This window comes from Myotis nattereri (genome assembly GCF_964212035.1).
Source record: "Myotis nattereri genome assembly, chromosome: 5".
NCBI lineage: Eukaryota > Metazoa > Chordata > Mammalia > Chiroptera > Vespertilionidae > Myotis > Myotis nattereri.
The window spans coordinates 68,376,017-68,392,455 of NC_138080.1; the positions used below are offsets into that span (position 1 = coordinate 68,376,017).

The window sequence follows — 16,439 nt, forward strand, 5'->3', positions numbered from 1 at the left end:
TCTAAACTTCCTAAATCTCCATTTTCTGACTAATGAAAAGAAAATAGGATTCCACCAAGTTTCCTATTTACTCCAGGACTTCTGTGAGGATTAAATGAGATGAGGCATGGGAAAACGCTTCACAGACATTTGGTTAAAGTGTGAAATGTTTGCACCTGGCTATAAAGCAAGTCATGTTCCTGGGCTGAAGAAACTGCAAGGAGGCTAGTCATTGCTAGGGAAAGGAAGCTGGGCATTGCTACATGATGTCATTACCTGGCACCTACAGCCACCATTTCCAGGCTGGGCTGGGCTGTGGGCCACATTTTGTGCCATGGGGTCTCAGCAGCAGCGTCAGCTGTGATTTGGTGGGCTGTCGCTTGGGGTGGTGGCAGGGCCTGTGTCTCACTTGGGGGAAGCCAAGTGTTGCTTTGTGGGCACGTCATAGAGACCGGTCAGACATTCAGACACTTAGCATATTAGCCTTTTATATATATAGGTAAGACAAAAGGCTCTAAAAGGTGTTGGATAACCCAAAGCATTTCATCTTCTAGTCAATTCTACACACATACATAATGGAGAGAGAGAATGTGCAAGTCTGGATAAGATAACCAATGTAAAAATAAATATAAAACCAAATACAGACTATAAGAAAATAAGCACATAGAAGTAAATAATGCCACATTATAGAAAAATTTTGATTAGGATTCCTAGATACAAAGGTTTCTAAAAACAATGGAATAATTTTTATAAATGTTTCCTTATGTATATTTATAGATAAATATGTAAAATTATCTGATAGCTAATGTAACACCTCAACAGTAATACAAATAGCTAACAAATATTATAGTATCTACTATGTGGCATTCCAAGCATTTTGTATACGTTAACTCATTTTGTCCTTAAAAGTTCTATGAGATAGTTACTAATGTTATCGTCAGGTGAGAAACCTAAGACTTAGAGAGGTTAAGTAACTTGCTCAAGTTCACAGTTTTCATGTGGCAGAGACAGGATTTTAAACCCAGACATAAAGGTTCTCTATATGGTCTTAAATGCTCTGAACCATTAAAGCTAAATATTGCAAATCACTTACTTTAAGTTTTCCTTTGTTAAAAGCACAAAGTGAGACTTGGTAGGCAGAATGTCCCATATCAATAAATACTACATTTCTTGGTTTCTCATCTAATGAGGGAAGATCCTGTTTATAAATTCCATATGCTAGTGCAACTGTGCAAGAACAAAGAATTAGGTTACTTTCAGTATAGCAGTCATGTGGAAGACAGATAAATCACTTTGATACTACACACTTTAATACACAGTAGAGTAATACAAATTATTAATTTCAAATTAACTTTTCATAATTTGCTTAATTAATGTTTGTTTGGTGTTTTTTTTTCACACCCACTGGGCAGCTGGCTGCTCCGGGAGAGGAAGGCGCAGCGCCCCCTGGTGGCCGGAGCCTGCGGCGGGGCCCGAGCCGCCCTCCCTCTTAATGTTTTTAATGTTATTTTTTTCTTTACTCATCTATAACTCTCGAAGATTAATGATTCTTATAGCCAATGTAAAACATGCCAAAATTTTATACTCCAAATAGAAAAGCTTACAGGAACCAGTACATAACAATTTTTAAAAAGTAACAGTATTTTTTGATAGTCATTTCAAACAGCAAAGTGCTCACCTGCAGTAGTTTCATTCATCAATCTTAAACAATTTAAACCAGCAACCTGGGCTGCAGCCATCACAGATCTTCTCTCAGCATCAGTGAAAAAGCTAGGAATCTGATATTTAAAAACAACAATTAAGTATATTAAATTTATGTAATATGTTTTACTTAAACATTTCATCAGCTAAAAAATGTAAATTACACTAAAACTTGCGTACAGCTTAAGGCAAAGAATGGTGTTTTTTGTGTGTGTGTGTTTTTTTTAAAGAAGGAAGATCTAAAGCCGGATAATTTCTTTTAAATATATTTTATTGATTTTTCACAGAGAGGAAGGGAAAGGAATACAGAGTTAGAAACATCGATGAGAGAGAAACATTTATCAGCTGCCTCCTGCACGCCTCCTACTGGGGATGTGCCTGCAACCAAGGTACATGCCCTTGACCGGAATCAAACCTGGGACCTTTCAGTCTGCAGGCTAACGCTCTATCCACTGAGCCAAACAGGTTAGGGCAAGAATGGTGTTTTAATGAAATAAATGAGAAAACATACTCTTCCACCCAACCCGCACCCCCTTCCACTCCCCCGCCCACTGTGTAACCTGCTTCAGTGCCTGCAGGCTATGGTTCACGGTCACAGTTTGCTCTGGCATGGGGCACTATGAGAGACCCAGGGGGATGGGCATTGTTTTTGTTTTGTTTTTAAGTTTGGCTATTCTATATCATAAAATGGTGACCTAAAGTACAAACAATTGTAAAGCAAGGAATAATATGGAATAATACTGCAGGACTTCCAAAATGTTGGTTTGGCTTATGAAACCAACTTATGTCGGTTTGGCTATGAAAAAATACCTTAGTTCATCTAATATATAACACAGGCTCTATAGTTTATAATATTGTATCAAGGAAATTTTGTAAGAAAGTAGGTCAGGTGCTCTCATCACACACACACACACACAAATAAATAAATAAAAAGGTAACCATATGAGGAGATGAATATTTTAATTTTAATTAGCTTGACAGCACTAATCATTTCACTATGATATGAAAGCATCACATTATACAGCTTATATAACCAACATGTTTTATCTTTAAAAAGGCACAAAGGAATATGTTTATTATATTGACAGTGATGGTTTTATGGGTATATGCATTATGTCAAAACTTTAGAAATATATTAAATTTATCATTAAAAAATAAATCTCTTCTTTCTGATACAGAATATTCACACTCTCAAAGTACCATGTGGGAATTTTCAACCTTTGAGATACAATGTTCAAGTCCCTAGAGGTGGGAAAGTCAGTGCTCCCTGGAAAGATTCTTAGGGAGAAGTGGCATTTACAGCAGCCACTAATCACATATATTAGTTGTATTTTTTTAAGATTCACTGATTATCGCCGAAACCGGTTTGGCTCAGCGGATGGAGCGTCGGCCTGCGGACTGAAGGGTCCCGGGTTTGATTCCGGTCAAGGGCATGTGCCTGGGTTGCGGGCACATCCCCAGTGGGGGATGTGCGGGAGGCAGCTGATCGATGTTTCTCTCTCATCGATGTTTCTAACTCTCTATCTCTCTCCCTTCCTCTCTGTAAAAAATCAATAAAATATATTAAAAAAAAAAAAAAAAGATTCACTGATTATCACAAATGATTTTTGGGAAACTCACTCCTGAATTTTACCGAATAAGATAATTTCTTCTTACTGTAAAAGTAAAAATAGAGCCCAAGCCAGTTTGGCTCAGTGGATAGAGCGATTGGCCTGTGGACCCAAGGGTCCTGGGTTTGATTCCGTACAAGGGCATGTACCTCAATTGCAAACTTAATCCCTGGCCCTAGTCAGGGCTCATATGGGAGGCAACCAATTGATGTGTCTTTCTCACACTGACATTTCCCTCTCTGTGTTTCACCCTCTCCCTTCCACTCTCTATAAAATAAAATAAAAATCAATGGAAAAATATCCTCCAGTGAGGATTAACAACAACAAAAAAGTAAAACTAGATTTAGTTTATTTACTGGATAAGGGCAGACACAATAAAGAAAGGGAAGAAAAGCATTTCAATGTAACATTAATACAGGATGCTTCCCTTATTCATAGTTTCGCTTTCCACGGTTTCAATTACCCATGGTCAACCAAGGTCTGAGAATACTAAATGGAAAATACCAGAAATAAATAATTCTTAAGTTTTAAATTGCATGCTCTTCTGAGTAGTGTGATGAAATCTAGTATTACCCTGCTCTGTCCTGCCTGGCTGAATCACCACTTTGTCCCAAGTATCCATGCTGTGTACACTGTCTGCCCAGGGGCCACACAGTGGCCATCTCAGTTATCATATTGACTATTGTGGAATCACAGTGCTTGTGTTCAACTCACCCTTATTTTTACTTCATAACGGCCCCAAAGTGCAAGAGTAGTAATGCTGGTAATTTGAATATGCCAAAGAGAAGCTGTAAAGTGCTTCCTTTCTTTAAGAGAAAAGGTATGAATGCATACAAAAAACATAGTACAGATATAGGGTTTGGTATCATGGTTTGAGGCATCCCCTGGGGGTCTTGGAACTTAACCCCATGGATAAGGAAGGACTGCAGTACACTGGAAAATAGGATTCAAGAGTACTCATTACTGAAGTAAAACTTACTGAAATCACACAGTCAGCTACTGGTTTCTTTAAAGCATTTTCTGAAGTCTCTTTAAGCTTAGCCAACAGCATTCCAGTAACTTGCTCAATAGCAAAAGGTCTCTCTTCTTCTAGGTACCGCACCTGAAACCAAAAGTTGAGAAATTTTTATTGAGTCATTTATTCTTCCAATAAATATTCTGTGAAAATCTCCACTATACATGCTGGATATACAATAGTGAAAAAGGCAAAGTCATTGCTCAAGGAAGTTACATTCCAAAAAGATTGTTCTAGTGTTATAATCTCTTAGTTCTGAAGTTTCAGTGCCTAACACACTGTTACAAGCAAATTATTTGCAAAGTGTCTTTACCTGTTCCATATCCTTACCTCCCACAAAAGCAATTTTTATCATTCAACTTCCTAGCTAACAATAAAGAAAAAAATATGGAATTTGGTTTCTTTTTAAAAAATATATATATTTTATATATTTTTTACAGAGAGGAAGGGAGAGGGATGGAGAGTTAGAAACATCGATCAGCTGCCTCCTGCACACCTCCTACTGGGGATGTGCCCGCAACCAAGGTACATGCCCTTGACCAGAATAAAACGCAGGACCCTTCAGTCCGCAGGCCAATGCTCTATCCACCGAGCCAAACCGGTTAGTGGTTCCTTTAATTCAAATATATGTTTGTATTCTGGAAATATAAACTTACCTTAATTCCTGCACTTCCATTGGGCATTTTCTGCAGCTCATAGGGAATCCTGATCCTTTCAGTTTGCACAATAGGATCATCAAATGATCGTCCATGAAGCTTTTTGAAGCCATGAATTGTATTTCTTACATTTGTGACTATCTGTTGGCAGTAAACACTTTATCAATTACTTAATAAATGCAAATAAAACATTATGCTATTACTTGAGAACCACTAAGTCTCTTTATCCTACACATCCAAGTGCAGAATTACACACATTCATTCATTTTTTCTGGTTTCCTACTAATAGTAAAATTATACACAATGAGAACATATGCATCTAAACTATTGCCCCCCCCCCCAAATTTTCATCCTTTCATAGAAAAGTTAGATATAAAATTACTGAAATTACTGTCTTCAAAAAAGAAAGAATAAAATTTAAATATTTTTCAAATAATAAAACCTATCTACAACCTGTGTCTGGTTTTCCTCAATACTTTTGCTCTAGTACAGCGATTTTCAAGTGGTGTGCCACAAGAATTTTTAAAAAATGAAATACCTGACCTCCTTTTCCCTTAGATTGTCAAATAAAAAATGACAACAGCCAACATGACAATAGCAATCTAGTGTGAATGCCTTGTCTTGAACCATAAATATATAGGTCATATAATAGAGTTGCATCTGATTGTGTCTGATTGATTAATTCTTGGTACCAGAACTCCTTATATATAAGTACAGGCACCTGAGTTTTTAAAAAATCACTTTGGAGCAATAGGGTAGGTAATCACTATCATTATTATTAATTTTGTAAATAAATTAAAATTATATATTTTTTTGTAATATTGGCAAAAAAATTTTTTTTTGGTGTCCACTGAATTTTAGTAATTAGTTTATGTGTGCCATGAGATGAAAAAGGTTGAAATCGCTGCTCAAGAAAATTAGTATCTTTGATTTCTCTTATTTCTTTCCACTTTCACTTTTTACTTAAAATGTTTCTTTATTGTCCGATCTTCCTTTTCCTCTGAATACGTAATTCTTTATGAAATTTCTCATGTACTACTATGTTGCTTCGATTACAACGAATTGCTCCTGGGCTAGTAAATTAAAACTCCTTCCATGAAGCATGGTGCTAAGTTAAAGTGCTAATTAGTAAATGGCTTGTACTTTGGCAAAGCAATTTTTTCTTTAACTAGAACATGTAGTTCTAACAATAGAATATAACTGAGATCCATTGGTGCCCTCTTAGTGACCTTTAAAAGCCAAATAGATGTTGATCTTCAATTATGAGATGAAAACTGCAGGAATGCTGAATTAACATGTTGGTCTTTAGCTCTTTAGGAGAAATAACTTTATAGTTTGTTTTCTTTAGAGACTCTGATATCTATGATACACTTAGAAGATCAGCCAGAATATGAGATGTAAACTTTAGTTAAGGGGTCATTTTGGAACCAACTCAACATTTATGTACAAAGTAGAGGCCGGTGCACAGATTCGTGCACCGATGGGGTCCTTGGCCTGGCTTGCGCCCTCTTGCAATCGGAGGACCTCTCAAGGGATTTCGGACTGCCAATTTCAGCCCAATCCCCGCAGGCCAGGCCAAGGAACCCCACCGATGCATGAATCCATACACTGGGCCTCCAGTATGCATATAAGATCTTTGGTTAATCTCTTCCCACCCTTCTCCCTCCTCCCTTTCCTCTGAAATTCATCATTCTGTTCCATGTTTCCATGCCTGTGTGTTGAGTGTCTGTCCCCTGGTGGTCAGTGCGCATCATAGCTACCGGTCAAGCAATCAAATGACCGGATGGTTGCTTAGGCTTTTATATATACAGATGAAAGTAGAAGATACAAACATTCATATCTAGACCAATTATAAGACAAACTTGATAAAAATTGTAATCAAAAATTCCTGGATAAATGAGCAATTATTCCTACAAAGTCATGAAGAAAAAGCCCTATTAAACAAATTTATCTTAATAATGAAGAAAAGAAGACCCAGGTATACATTAAAATTTAAAAAGTAATCATTAAGGGTTTTTAGTTCAGGGCAAAAAACAAAGTCCATGGACAATGAACCTGTAGCCTGGAATATTAAAAATGAATGTGCTACCATAAGTATTTCAGAAGTCTAGAAATATGAAGACTTAAACAGATTCCATGTAAAGTACTGGTGGCCACATTGGGTTCCTCTGGAAATTAGTTCCTCCATTCTTCCTACCTTCTTTTACCAAGACATCATTCACTTGTTATTGAAGTATATGTTCTAGATAGGATATCCCATAGAAAAATGACTATACAGTGAAAAACTGATGCTATATGATGGCACATCCTAACTTCACAACTAAAGATTTTTAATAAATAAAATTTAAAAATTTTATAAACCAAAGCAAAATATATATAATAAAATACAAAGGTTTAGTATCTACCATATTTTCCCTACTCTTTGTTTTCACTCTTAATTTATGTAAAATGGGAGCTCAGTTACCAAGATTCAGTTAATTGTTTCTATAAATCAAAACATCTACATTAACAATTTACCTGGCTCTTAGCTGCATTTCCAATGGCTCTAGTTCTTGATCCCAAAGATATACAGGCCCTAAAAGGAAAAAAAAAAACAATGTTGTTTCCTATGGTGTTTTTATATCAATGTGCTATTATTCCACTTCACCTTATATAAAAATAAATTAAAAGGATTAATATAATCATGTACTATTTTAAAAAGAGGTTATCTAAAATCAGAATTTTACATATTTTTAAACTTTCATAAGAAATGGAATAGTCGTTAGAATAAATGTTATACTTTTAAAAAATGTTCTATTGGTGGCAACACTGTGTTGGTTTCTAAAATTGTTTTTCAAATTCTATTGGTTTGTGACTTACTAATAAAATTAACTGGATTCACCCTGCTCGGTGTTATTCAGTGGTTCCAGCATAAGCCCTGGCACCTAAGGGTCACGGGTTCAATTCCTATTCAAGGGCACATATCTAGGCTTCAGGTTCAATTCCCAGCCCCAGCAGGGGAGTGTGCAGGAGGCAACCAATTGATATGTCTCTCTCACATTGATGTTTCCTCTCTCTCTCTCTCTCTCTCTCTCTCTCTCTCTCTCTCTCTCTCTTCCCTCCCTCCCTTCCTTCCACTCTCTAAAAATCAATGGAAAAAATATACTTGGATGAGGATTAACAAAAAAATAAATAAATAAATAAAATTAACTGTATTCAGTAAGGACAGGCTGCTTGGATCTAAATCCTGGCTCTGCTACAATACAAGTAAATAACCTTGTGGAAATCACCTAACCATTATTTCCTCAATTTCCCATCTGGTAGATAGTAATGGTAACACCTGCTCATAGGACTGTATTAATTGAGTATAGGTAAATGCTTTGAACAATACAATTACTGTTTTTATTTCTGCATTTATATGTAATTCTGCTTATAAAAGCAAGTATAGAGTAACATTATTATCAATAATGTAATGATTCAAGAAAGTATTTCCATGATTTCCATTGTAACTAAGGTAACTATTTAATTAACAAATAGTTACAGGCATTGTGTGCATACTAGCTACAATCACTCTCTTTGGATAATTAATAGTCTATTAAAAAAATCAGAATATGATTATGAGTGACATTAGCAAAAAAAAAAAAAAAGAGAGACTAATCACATCTAGATAATAAGGTTTAGAAAAAGCTAGTAGTAAAGGTGATTTCTGAATAAAAGCTTAAAAGAAGAGAAAGCATTTTAATATGTGTTTTGCTGAGGACATTTCCAGTATATAGTGTATGTCTATTCTCAATATGATACCCAGAGAAATTCTCCTAAAGACTAAGGTCAGCAAAGTCCTCTGCTTACAACCCTCCCTCTGGCCATCAGCACACCGTTGTCTGTGTCTATGAGTTATGCGTATATGTTCTTTGGCTAATCTCTTCCCCTTCTTTATTCCAGTCCCCCTCTCCCCTTCTCTCTGACAGCTGTCAGTCTGTTCCATGTACCCATGCCTCTGTTTCTCTTTTGTTGGTCAGTTTATTTTGTTCATTAGATTCCACATGTAAGTGAGATCACATGGCATTTGTCTTTCATTGACTAGCTTATTTCACTTAGCATAGTAATCTCCTGAATAATTTTTAACTTTTCAATACTTCACCATCATTACTTGAGTGCACAGAAAATCTCATTCTTAGGTTGATTTCTCAAGAGTTTAACTTCTTTTGGAACACTAGATCCAAATAAGATTGATTCAACAACTATCACTTATTAAGTGCTAGATTCTTTGAAATATACTTCACATATACATTACCTCACAGAGAAAGCTAAACAGTTACCATAATCAGATATCCTCTTTAGTTAAGAGTAGAAATATAAAGTTTAAAAAATTTAATGTTATAACTTGGAAATACTCAGTGTCAATATATAGCAAATATAGCTAAAGGTCTTCAAACAGCTTTCTTTGTTTAATTTTTCTGTCAAAAATATTATAGAACATAACCACTAAATAAATATCTGTCAAGAATTTTCAAAAAATATCTAAATAAATACCCATTTGCTCTCAAAACTTTTACCTAACTTTAGTAATAACAAGAGAAATGGACACTTTGTATCACATATTAGGCAGATATATTTTTATAGGAGAGGATATTCAATTGTTTATACAAATGTATAACATATAATTCACATATATAACACTTTTATAGATTATTTCAGGTACTATTTAGAAATTCCATTTTGTACCTAAAAAAAAGGAGTGTTTACAATGCAGCTTAAATCCGTAATATTCAATTTAATATTGCCACTATATTGGCCTTCACAGATTCCCAGAGAATGCCACAGAACTCTAAACAAACAAAAATAACTTCTAAATGTCCTATGTCATTTTTAGTAGAGGAGGGGCATAAAAATCAAATGACAGTATATTACTTTAAGAAAGTTATATTTTTCCTTAAAATTTAAGATGAACTTTCCCTCTCTCTTATAGAGCCTATTTTTATAAGGACATGCTTGATTAGGTTGGAGGAAACACATACTGCCAGCAGAATAAGAGATTTCTCACTTAAAAGGTCAGCACTCTAAATTTCTTTGCTTCTTTGTCAATCTCCACTAAGGATTCACAATGCATTGATTTACCACTTACACTTTTAATATAGCCCTATTTTTAAAATTCTGACCTTCCCTTGCCAGTTTTTATAAGATCACAATTATTATTTGTAGCTTCATCTGCTATCATTGAGTAGACTCTAAGAAACACAATAGTTCAATTAATGATACGAGAGGGCAATCAACTGTTTTAAATTAAGGGGTTAGCTCCTTACACTGCCAATTTCAACTATGACTGCCAACGTGTCCATAAAGCAGCCTTGGCACTATTGACACTTTGGGCTAGACAATTCTTTGTTGGCAGAGTGGGGGTATTCTGTGCACTGTAGGATTTTAAAAGCATCCCTGGACTCTACTTGCTGGATGCTAGTAGCATTAACCACTCTCTACCTCCAGTATATCAAAGAAAAATATCTTCAGATATTGTCAGATGTGCCCTAGGTTGGGGGGGGGGGGGAAATCTCTTCCAGTTGAGAACCACTGACCTACTGCATCATTTTTCAAATATTATCCTGTGGAATATTATTGCTTAGACATTCAAATAAGTTGGGAAAAACATTCTTGGAGTGTTTCAATGACTATAAGTAAATGAAGGGATCTGAGAAGTTATGCTATAAAAATAACACAAAAACATCTGGTTATTATTTCCCAAACTTAACTATCTAGAAAAATGTTGTCCTAGGAGGAGGTGAGGGAGGAATGTTCTCAAAGGACTTATTATTACCATTTGCTTTCTTTGAAAAATAAGACTTCTTTTAGGCCTTATATTTAGTAATAATAAAAACTTGCCAATTTTTCAGTATGGACAATGTATACAACATTTTAACATATAGAAATAATAAAAATTTGTTTAAGCCTGGCAGGTGTTGAGCATTGACCTATGAACCAGAAGGTTGCGGATCGATTCCAGGTCAGGGAACATCCCAGGTTGTGGGCTAATCCCCAGTAGGGGGCACGTAGAGGCAGCGGATTGGTGATTCTTTCTCATCATTGATGTTTCTGTCTCTCCCTCCCTCTTCCTTCCTCTCTGAAATCAATAAAAATATATTAAATTAAAAATATTTAAGAGCTTCCAAATGCTTTTAGTAAGCATAATTCATAAATAAATTAGTTCATAACTTGAAACCATTAATAGAAATCATAAACATTTACATAATTAGAGACAATGTTTGAAAAGTTGATTAGATGCATTAGACATATTATTTAACTATTAGATTATTAGATTAGAGATATCTTACTTAAAAATCTACCAGTTCAAAAACAAGTAACAGTACACAATAAATTGAAAATTCTAGACCACTTTCAAATTACTACTTGCCCCCAACTTTTGTAAATAAAGTTTTATCAAAACATGGTTATATTCATGAATTTATACTGTAGTGACCAACCACATACCAACAAAGACTACCAATGGCATTTTAAATATCTTAAACTCAGATATTATGCAATTTGTATTTATCATTCCTGGCCTTCTAGAAACCTTATAGAATTTTTCACCCACAAATTCAAGGCAATGAGTGAAGATTGTAGCTAATATTCTACTAAAAGATGAACAGTGGCTCAGTTAGTTGGAAGTATCATCCCGTATACCTAAAAGTTTTGGGTTTGATCCCTGGTCAGGGCATCTATGGGAGGCAACTGATCAATGTTTCCTTTCTCCTTTCTCTTCTTTTTCCTTCTCTCTTCTTCCCTTCCCCTTCCCCTTCCTCTTCCCCCTCTCTCTTTCTTTCTCACTCTCTCCTCTTACTCTCTCCCCTCCTTCTCTCTCTCCCCTCCTCACTGTCTCTCCTCCTTCTCTCTCCCTTCATCTCTCTCTCAAATCAATAAAACCATACCCTCGAGTGAAGATAAAAATCATCATAAAATAAAATGTTTTTATAGTCCTAGCTTTGGCATGCTAAAGTGTGAGAAGTCTGCCCTACCACCCATCTCAGCACAATTTGATTTTGAAAAAAGTGAAGGTGTTCATTGAATTTTTGTCAACAGAAAAATAATATTTTGAATTTTCCACTAACAGGCAGTATATCTATATTTTATGGCCATTAAAAAGGTAAATTAGAGCCTTATGTACAAGTTTGAGATGTCCACAATATATTTTTTTAAAAGCAACTGCAAAATGTGTATAATGTAATTCTACTTGGTTAAGAAACAAATAGAAAAACATCCCAGTTGGGTACATACGCTCACATACTTGCATAAAACTAGGAACATAGTACACACTTAAGAGGTGGTTGGAAAAGGACAAAGGGAAGATTTACTTTGTGTAATTCCTCAGCACTTTATCTTTTATTTTTTTAAATATATTTTTATTGATTTCAGAGAGGAAGGGAGAGGGAGAGAGACCTGCACAACCCACATTGGGGATGGAACCTGTAACCCAGGTCTGACCAGGAATTGAATCATCGATGCTCAACCACTGAGCCATGCCTTCTGGGCTCAGCATTTTAAATCAACTATGGCATAAGCTCATAGTAAAATATACAAACAAAAGCAATTCATATAATACAAAGAATATTTAATAAAAAACATAAAAGCCTCCTCTTCCTCCCAAAACGCATCACTATAAAGTCTCCTATCCAACTATAATCACTGTTAATCTGTTTAGCTTGGTTTCCTTTTTTTACTTAAAAAAAAAAATCCTCACCAGGGCCAGTTTGGCATTTTTGATGTAAAAAAACTGTAATACCCTAAAGTAAGTGATTTCTACTTTTGTGCATTGAAGAGGACATCCCAAATATATGAGATGTAGTGTATAAATAATATTTTCCCATATTGTCAGGTTATTCACACACTCGTAAAGAAATAGGGGAAAATAATAGAGACAGAAAGTCAGGGCACTGAATAAGTCTGTTCACACAAAATTTTGATGATAAAACAATACACCTAACAAAAATATCTTGAAATAAGTTTCATTCAAAAAATCAATTTTCCTTATTGTAAAATATGTTCATTCATAAGAATTCAAAACATTACAGACTATGTATTAAAAGCACACCCTCCCTAATTCTACTTCCAAGAAACAGCCATTGTTAATAGTTTATATAGTAGTCTTCCACACTACTTTCCTTTATGTTTATACTAACATATTTTGTGTTATGTTTTTTATGATTTTTTTAAACAAAATAAATAACTTAAAAGTATATTAAAACAAGACAGTATTTCTTAGAAACTAGCCAAAAATAGATGAGTTTGTTATTAGAGCAAAGATGTTTCTCTGTACAGTAACTGCCCAGGTAATTTATTCCTTTGATCGTTACATCCCCAATAACCTAGTCTGTAAATACCCTCCTTATGTGAATGGATAATGGAAGCACATTGGGGTTCTGGAATCAAAGTGGCTTGAACTGAATCTTTTATTGCTTACTAGTTCTTGGCAAAGATACTTAACTCTGCTTTAGGTTTCTTATGAAAAAAGATAGCTATTAATACCAAACTAATAGAATTAGTGAGGTATGTATGATAGTGCAAGCACTATTATCAACATGGCAGAATGTTTTAGTTGACCACATGCTTTAATCTGATATTGAATGAGGATCTTTGGCTGCAGTTTCTTTTCCTACGTTGAAACTAATTACTTTGATATAATTAAGCCTGGAATGGAAATTCTAATCCCCATCTGTATTCTTAATTGAACAGTACAAACATATCTAAGGCCTTTCAAATGTACATATTAATTCTATTTCTAGAAATTTATTTGAAGGAATTAAAAGTAAAAAATGTAGTTCTAGCCTGGCCAGTGTGGCTCAGTAGTTGAGCATTATCTCATGAACCAGGAGGTAGGGTCCGATTCCTGTTTAGGGCATATGCCTAGGTTGCAGGCTCGATCCCCACTAGGGTGAATGGGCCATGTACCTGATAGATGTTTCTATCTATCCCTCTCCCTTCCTCTCTCTAAAATAGAAGGATCTTAGCTTAGTATCTGCCACATAAAAATTCCAGTAAAAATTAGCTACTTAAAAAAATTTTAGTTACAAAGATAGTTATTGCCACATTGTTTATAAATATATATATAAACAATCTGAATGCCCAATAAGAGATAGATTAAATTAAGGAAATGATAAAAATGCTAAAATTAGTATAAAGATATGTTTTAGATAGAATAAGGTTACCAAACAGAATATAAAGTATAATCTATTGTTAAACCACACGCAGGGAAAACCATGAAAGTTTTATTTCTGGGTGGAATAATTATAATTATTATTTTCATCTTTTAATGTGCCTATATTTCTACAATGAACATGTACTTCTTGTATAATTATTCTTTTAAGAAAATTTTCAGAAAAATTAAGCTAATTTCAATTTATGCCTGTTAATTTCTTTCTCCCTCTTCAATTTATGCACGACATGAGAGGCTAGTACAAGCACTCCCAACTTTACAAAGGTGAGGTCTAAAGAATTAATATGTTAAATTACCTGGCCTCCGTCCTTTAATTGTAGGCCAAAATTAAGCAATTATTTGTTTCATTGAACTGTCCTTGGTTTACACACAGTATTCTCTCATTTATACATAATCAAGTATGTTAAAAAATGAAACAAATGTGCAAATTATATGGATGCTGAACCAATTGAATTGAGCATTTCTTTCCTCTTTTCCTAGAATCCTTTCATAATATATTTATATCTTAGAAATATCTGTGTCATGTTAGCTTGACAACTAGAACATGGAAAACATTTTTAAATGTAAAAAGAAGAGTTCTAACAGTACAATGAAGATTAACTGACCTAAGCTCATATTTGAGTATATAAAGACCCAAAATTTCAATAGAAATATAGTGCATATCTGGAAAAGGTTATATAAAACCTTCTAGAATATTCTTCAAAGAAACCAAAGCAGACTGCTTCAAGTAAGCTACTCTTAGACATCTTGACATATTTAAAAATTACTCATAGAATTGCAGTAATTTAATTATTGAAAGGCTTAGGTTAACACTGATGTTGGTTAAGATTAGTCTTCTATTTATTATATTTTGGATCATTCGGAAAGGCCAAATTAACATGTTTAGTTACTTGTCCATAGAAGGTAAGACATGGAAACTTGGTTTCCTCATAAAATTACCGGTAACAGGAACCTACAACACGAAGCCATTTTTTCATATCTCTGCCCTAATTACTATTATGTTTTTCACCAACAAACTTCCCAGACCAGAGAAACAATGGAACATGTTTCCATGACATAATGCCACCTCTTTTAAGTCTTTCATCAAGTGTTCACAGCACAGTCACTCTTCAAGCATGTTTACACAGGACAGCCGCCTCCGACTCTCCAACAATTCATTCTGCAGAAATACGCTTTGGACAGAGTCTAACTCCACCATTTCCCATTAAAGGACGTACATTACCCATACAAGAGGCCAACGACTCCCATCCCCAATTCTCTCCTATTAATATGTGTTAATACACACGCCGCGGGAAACCGGGCCATTACCTGGAATTCTCAAGGGCACTGGGGGAAAACCCTGCACACTTCAACTGGTTCCAAAAAAAAAAAGAAAAGAAAAAAAAAGAAAGAAAATGGGGAAAAAAAGATTTCTGGGCCAGATGACCCTAAAACTCATCTTCTCATGTGTGCCGTCTAAGCTCTCATTTCTTACTTTCCTGTGAGAAAGCTGTCACGCAGAGAGAGACGGGGAAAGCAGGAAGGGCAGAATGAATGCAGAATTCTTCACTCAGCTGGCGGGGGGGGGGGGGGGGGGCGGCTCCTGCGGCCGAGAATTTCCCGCAAGCCCCACTAGAAAGAAGTAATGGGAGATCTTTCTGTAATGTTCAGGGCGTCGAGGGGGTCCCACCCCAACCCCTTGCCACAGACTAAAGCAGGGCCGCTAGGGAACAGAAAGTAGCGATGCGCAAACTGCAAGTGAAGTCCCGGTGCTGGGCGGAGCGGGCAGCCCGACGCCCACCTGGCTCGCCGAGCTGCACCTGTCACCCCGGGGTTCGGCGCGCCTCCCGAGGAGTCACCCGGCGGGACCTACCGCCAGGGCCGCGATGAGGGCCGGACGTGGCACTTACGGGGTACACCTGTCGCTGTACTCGTTGGCGATGGTCTCGATGCCGCCGCTCCTCGCTACCGCGATGTAGCAGTTGAGAAAGCCGAGGTCAATGCCAACCACAGACATCCCGCCGCCGAGTCGTCGGGATGCTGATGCCGAAAGCTCCTGGGTGGGGGCCGCGTCCTCTGTTGGGCTGTGGCTCCTGGGGTTGCGACTCCTACGAGAAGCAAAGGAGAGGTGACCCGAAGTCGCTACGCTTTAAATCGGGGGCAGCGCGTCGGGCAACCGCGGAGAGGCAGAGGTCGCCGCACCGCCGCCGCCGCCGCTGGGGTTACTCGGCTGCGGGTCGGCGTCTCCAACCGGCAGTTACCGAGCTCTGAGCCTGCGCGCTCGGCCTCCCGGGAGACGCGCGAGCCGCTGCTTC

At 36.4% G+C, this 16,439-nt stretch overlaps 1 protein-coding gene across 1 annotated transcript in view; it reads right to left on the reverse strand.

Annotated features, from left to right (window-relative positions):
* Window positions 1-16,439, reverse strand: part of HSPA4L (heat shock protein family A (Hsp70) member 4 like) — a 51,969-nt gene extending 35,530 nt beyond the window's left edge. Inside the window, exons 1-6 of the mRNA XM_081091757.1 lie at window positions 16,035-16,439; window positions 7,479-7,536; window positions 4,962-5,102; window positions 4,270-4,392; window positions 1,658-1,757; window positions 1,073-1,206 (exon numbers count right to left, since the gene is read on the reverse strand). Of these exons, the coding sequence (XP_080947883.1) occupies window positions 1,073-1,206; window positions 1,658-1,757; window positions 4,270-4,392; window positions 4,962-5,102; window positions 7,479-7,536; window positions 16,035-16,141 (663 nt within the window). The 5' untranslated portion in view covers window positions 16,142-16,439. The remainder of the gene's footprint in view (window positions 1-1,072; window positions 1,207-1,657; window positions 1,758-4,269; window positions 4,393-4,961; window positions 5,103-7,478; window positions 7,537-16,034) is intronic.